Source organism: Gigantopelta aegis, chromosome 12, assembly GCF_016097555.1.
Source record: "Gigantopelta aegis isolate Gae_Host chromosome 12, Gae_host_genome, whole genome shotgun sequence".
Taxonomy (NCBI): Eukaryota; Metazoa; Mollusca; class Gastropoda; order Neomphalida; family Peltospiridae; genus Gigantopelta; species Gigantopelta aegis.
The window spans coordinates 46,767,750-46,773,545 of record NC_054710.1 but is presented as its reverse complement, the minus strand read 5'-3'; the positions used below and the strand labels follow the sequence as shown (position 1 = coordinate 46,773,545).

Genomic DNA, 5,796 nt, shown 5'->3' with positions numbered 1-5,796 from the left:
CAAGGATTTACAGTTATGTGCAGTAGACCGTGAAACGTAGGTCACAGTGACCTAGTAATAAACGCGACACACCACCATCCCAAGTTGTTCCTGCATGTGAGGTTTGAGGGTCCTGTATGCAGGATATGGTCCCGACAAGGATTTACTGTTACGTGCAGTAGACCGTGAAACGTAGGTCACAGTGACCTAGTAATAAATGCTACACACCACCATCCCAAGTTGTTCCTGCATGTGAGGTTTGAGGGTCATGTATGCATCTGTATGCAGGATATGGTCCCGACAAGGATTTACTGTTATGTGCAGTAGACCGTGAAACGTAGGTCACAGTGACCTAGTAATAGACGCGATACACCACAATCCCAAGTTGTTCCTGCATGTGAGGTTTGAGGGTCCTGTATGTAGGACATGGTGGGGTCAAGACAAAGTTAACAGACTGACGTACGGAAGGACGGGCGGACAGCGCCATACCCTAATACGACCCATCATAGATGGGCGTATAAGTGCTCAGACACATTGACGTAACCCCACATGTGGCGTGCGCAATTTTTTTCATTTTACGTAAGGGACATCACTCTAAATTACTGCTGTTTATTTGCAAACATGGTCGACGAAGCCACTAAGAAATCTTTAGCTCAAATCCCTCTGTTGAAGACCAAAGCTGGTCCCAGGGATGGTGAAGAGTGGATTCAGAGGTTGAAAGAAGAGTATCAATCTTTGATAAAGGTTTCTGTGTGATTTATTGCAATCTTCAGAACTGAATTAACGTTTTGGGTTGATCGGTTTAACTTTTTTAATGGAAGCATATGGCATGATATGGATGCGCGGCGATTACTCGTGCCCGGTGTATCGGCACTTGCGGTGATTCGGCGCACTCTGTATTACGTTCATGGAGTTGTGTTGTCAGTTTGTTTTTCATTGTTAATACGAAGGTCACGGTGGAAATCAAGTATAAACATTAATATTGTTACGGGTACAATTAAACAGTATTGGAATTATAAAATATATCACAACTTCAATTTTTATATATTGTCAACATCCCTAACTGTATTATGCTTCCAACTCCGTTTAGTTTGTTTTCTCGTGCACTGCAAATTGTTTTTGGTATGGCGCCATACCCAAATAATATTTATTGGAGATGGCATTTTACCCGTTTTACCCTCTGGCAGAAACAGTGATTGTATTATTGTTTATTTTGACAGTATGTACAGAACAACAAGGAAGCCGACAATGACTGGTTTCGTCTCGAGTCCAACAAGGAAGGGACGCGGTGGTTCGGAAAGTGTTGGTACATCCACGAACTCCTTAAATACGAGTTTGAACTCGAGTTTGATGTAAGTTCTTTGTTGCTTGTTATTGGGGATTTTTCCAGAATGGATACAAATTATTACCCTCAAGCAGGACCTCTAGATTAGGGTAGCCTCACTCCCATGGCTAGTGATATTCAGTGTTGGGCTAGTAAATAACTACTGTAACTAGCTAGTGGCAAAAAAAAGTTGTCAAATACTTCAAGTTATGTTTATTTTATAGTGTTCGGATATATCAGCAGTTAGTGAGATAAGAGTACAGTGTGGTACACGTGTACAGGTTACTACAAAATATGAACCTAGTAACAGGTTTATGTTTAGTTTATCCAGTCAAATATTTAGTATATATCAAGCTGTATGGCAGAAGCATAACAGTGGGATAGACTGGGTTTTTAGCTACGTGAGTTTGATTACGCACCTCAATGCTTGTCATTTAAGTTGAAGTTTGTTTTGTTTAACGACACCACTAGAGCACATTGATTTATTAATCATCAGATATTGGATATCAAACATTTGGTGATTTGAAATTTAGTCTTAGAGAGGAAAATCTCTACATTTTTCCAATACTAGCAAGGGATCTTTTATATGCACCATCCCACAGACAGGATAGTACATACCATGACCTTTGAAATACCAGTCATGGTGCACAGGCTAGAACAAGAAATAGTCCAATGGGTCCACCAATGGAGATCGATCCCAGACCATCCGTGTATCGGGTGGGCACTTTACCGCTGAGCTTGTCAATAACACCAATTAGAGGCTGAGATCTAAGTCACTAGGTAGAGCTCTCGACTGAGGTGCTTGGATCTTAGAATCGAGCTCCCTCGATGGACCAACTTCCCATCCTAATCAGTGCCCCAGAACTGGTGTAAGACCATTGGTATGTGCTGTCCTGTTTATGGGAAAGTCCTTATAAAGATCCCTAGTAATGAAAAAATGCAGCAGGTTTCCTCAGATACTATATGATGTTAGAATTATCAAATGTTTGACATCCAGTAACCAGTGATTAATAAACCAATGTGCTCTAGTGGTATCGTTAATCAAAACAAACACCAATTATTTTGAGAAATGATTTTCTCTCCTCAACATTTTGTTTGAGTAGTGCATGTTTGCATAGCCTTGTATCATTCACTCTGTGTATCTGTCTATATATATATATATATATATATATATATATATATGTGTGTGTGTTTATTTTTTCAGATTCCTGTCACGTACCCGACAACAGCTCCAGAGTTAGCGTTACCAGAGTTAGACGGAAAAACGGCCAAGATGTACAGGTTCGTTTGTAAACCAGGCGACCCCTGGCTGTACAAGTTTTAAAAATCAATATACAGTTGTAAAAAGTTAAATAGTAGTAACTGTTCTGTTGTTGAACAGCCATAACTTGTTTTATTATATACATACTGATGGAAAGAAATAGCATGCGAGTAGTAACATCAAATGTTGACTGCAACCAAAATCCTTGTCCACAAGTATCAGGAAATTAACTGTGTTACTGGATGTCGACCCCACAGTACTAACATGCAGTGCCATAATACATCCATGTATTTTATACACACATTATTACTCCAGTAGTGAATTACATTTGGTCTCGGATACCATGCGTTCCCTTATTTCTTTCCATCAGTGTATATACTCTAATAAGAATTTACAATTGCCAAAATTGTTAGGTATATTAGCTGTGGGGAATGGTTATATGATAATAGTGAATTAATTAGACAAACATTACAACAGGTAGTTCAGTATTACAGTAGGTTTTATGACCACCAAAGATCTTGAAGGATGATTAGGGTCAGAAGTGAAAGTTGATGGGGGTTTTTATCAGTAAATCGCAAAGTCAAACAATAAAAATGAGTAAAAACAAAACAATAACAACTGTATGATCAACAGAATGAAAAAGATTGACAGAAATAATGTTCTACGGTGATTAATGGAACTTCCTGGAAATTGTCAAAATCAAGAATGACACCCCAAGCACGTTTACGGGGCAACTGCGTGATGCACGTGCAAACTATGGAATGTGTTTCGGTGTGTTGATAAACAGAACTGAACATTCTTTACTAGGATGTCTGTGGTCAAAATGTATGTTCGGTCTAATAGTTGATATTAACATTAATATTTCAGCTTCCCCTACTGTTTTTTTAAGATTATATATATATTTGTATATATTTTTATCTTTTCAGAGGTGGAAAAATTTGTTTGACTGATCACTTTAAGCCACTGTGGGCTCGCAATGTCCCCAAGTTTGGAATTGCTCATGCGATGTCACTAGGGGTAAGACACTTTATATATTGCCTTTTCTGTTATTGATGGGTCTAGACATAGCCAAGTGGTGAAGGGCTCACTTGATGTGCAGTCATCCTAGGATCGATCCCATGCAGTGGGACGATTGGCCTATTTTTCATTCCAGCCAGTGCACAACAACAGGTATATCAAAGGCCATGGTATGTGCTTTCCTGGCTGTGGGAAAGTGCATAAAAAAGATCCCTTGCTGCTAATGGAAAAATGTAGCGGGTTTCCTCTCTGAGACTATATGTCAAAATTACCAAATGTTTGACATTTAATAGCCGATTATTAATAAATCGAATGTGCTCTAGTGGTGTTGTTAAACAAAACAAACTTTCTCTATGTTACTGATACAAGAAATATGTAGATCGTTAGTGGAGCACTCGCCTGTCAGTGTTTCTGCCAGAAAGAGGTTTTTGAATATGGTTCTATAGAATTGAATGCAACCACTGTCAACAGGAGGTATGGGGGGTCTTCCCAGAAAAAAAATTGGTCTACGTTTAGGATTAGGGTTAAGAAAATCATACAGTAATGATAAGAGTAATTAATTTTGTCAAAAGATTAACTTTAAAAAAAAAATTGGGTATGGCGCCATACCCATTTTATCCTCGGGCAGAAACCCTGCAGGCTGAGGTGCTGTAAGTCACAGGATCAGTTGTCCTTTGTGGAGTTCTTATCCCTGTCCCAACCAATGCCCTATGACAGGTACATCAAAGGCTGTATGTACTGTCCTGCCTATGGGAAGGTGCATATAAAAGATCTCTTACTGTTTCATTGGCCTGTATGACAGTATTGAATTTGCCTTCTTTCTTTGTTAATAACCCAGGATATTATGTTAGGTATCAAATAGCTGTACTTTAACAATGTGTTGCTGCGTCATTAAACAAATATTCCTTTCATTTTGTGGTTCGTTAAAGATGCAGACTTCAGTTTTACACATGTTAAAAAAAGTAAGACAACTGCAGTGTTTTTAAGTTAACTTGCATGTTACTGTACGTTTCTATTAAATTATAGGTGTTGGCAGATTTGGTGTGTTTCTAGTCGTCATGGTGTTTGTAGTAGCAGGCCTTTGGATTTCACGGTAACGATCGTTTCCGGTACCGTGTCAGTAAAATCATGGAACCGAATTTTCGCTTCCCATGATTATTATATCGAGTACAACTATTCAACGAAAATAATATATATATATTAGCTCTCTGCTTTAAGTTACACATTTACCATTAACGTTGGTCATCTTTGTTTTGTTACAGCTTGGACCGTGGCTTGCTGTGGAGATACCCGACTTGATACATAAAGGCGCAATAACACATAAAGACGATTCCAATGCTGCAAAGAACCAATGACGAAGGCTTCTCTAGTCTGTTAAGTTATTGAAGGCTGGTATAATGATAGTGTCGAGGTGAAGTAATGACGTGTTTACAAACGTGCAATACGCCAACATGTTGGGGTTTTAACAGTGTCAATACACACTAAAGTTCAGGTATCATCAATCAAGAACGGTTGTCCAGGTTGTTGGGAGGTTACCGCATGATAATGGAATAAAACAAACAGTACTTTGTTATTAGCAAAATGTGTTTAAATAAAAACAACAACTCAAACACTTTAATCAGTTGTGTTTTATTGAAACGTGATAAATAGACAACAGTTGATCAAATTAAGACAGTGATAACATTGATATGATCATATGGATTCAGGCCTCTAAAATTAAGGAAATAATAGTTTTGTTCATGCATTGTTTATGAAAGTCTTAGTTTTACGTAGCCCATTGTTTATGGTGCGTATTAAACTGAGGTGATTTAGATGTACATGGTAGTGACAGGTGAAAAAAAAAAAAAAAATGGGTTACCTTAATTATTTTTGTGTCACCCACAAATTGTTTATGAATTCTTAAAGGCCTACGAATAGATAACAGAGTATTTGTGTATCTATGAAGGGTTTTAATAATAAAAATGATAGGAACTATAAACATGTTTATGTCTAATAGAGCCTTCTTAATGACTAAAAATACCTGTTCATTACATTGTCTTTTTCAGAATATCAATGTTTGTGGTCATCCAAATTTGTAGTAGCCCAAATTGGATTATAACCGACAATAATTTTGTACATATATACCCTCCCCATATTTTAGAGCTTTTAGAAAGATTGGGATGGACATAAATACAGCAAACAAACACCAATTTTGTAAACAAGAAAATCTATTTAT

General features: G+C 37.7%; 1 protein-coding gene across 1 annotated transcript; it reads left to right on the top strand.

Moving 5' to 3' along the window:
• Window positions 1–466: 466 nt before the first annotated feature.
• LOC121386407 (ubiquitin-fold modifier-conjugating enzyme 1) lies at window positions 467–5,191 on the top strand. The gene is made up of 5 exons (XM_041517294.1): window positions 467–723; window positions 1,200–1,331; window positions 2,508–2,584; window positions 3,491–3,581; window positions 4,844–5,191. The coding sequence occupies exons 1-5, from the start codon at window positions 529–531 to the stop codon at window positions 4,934–4,936; spliced, it is 588 nt and encodes a 195-aa protein (XP_041373228.1). The 5' UTR covers window positions 467–528; the 3' UTR covers window positions 4,937–5,191.
• Window positions 5,192–5,796: the final 605 nt, after the last annotated feature.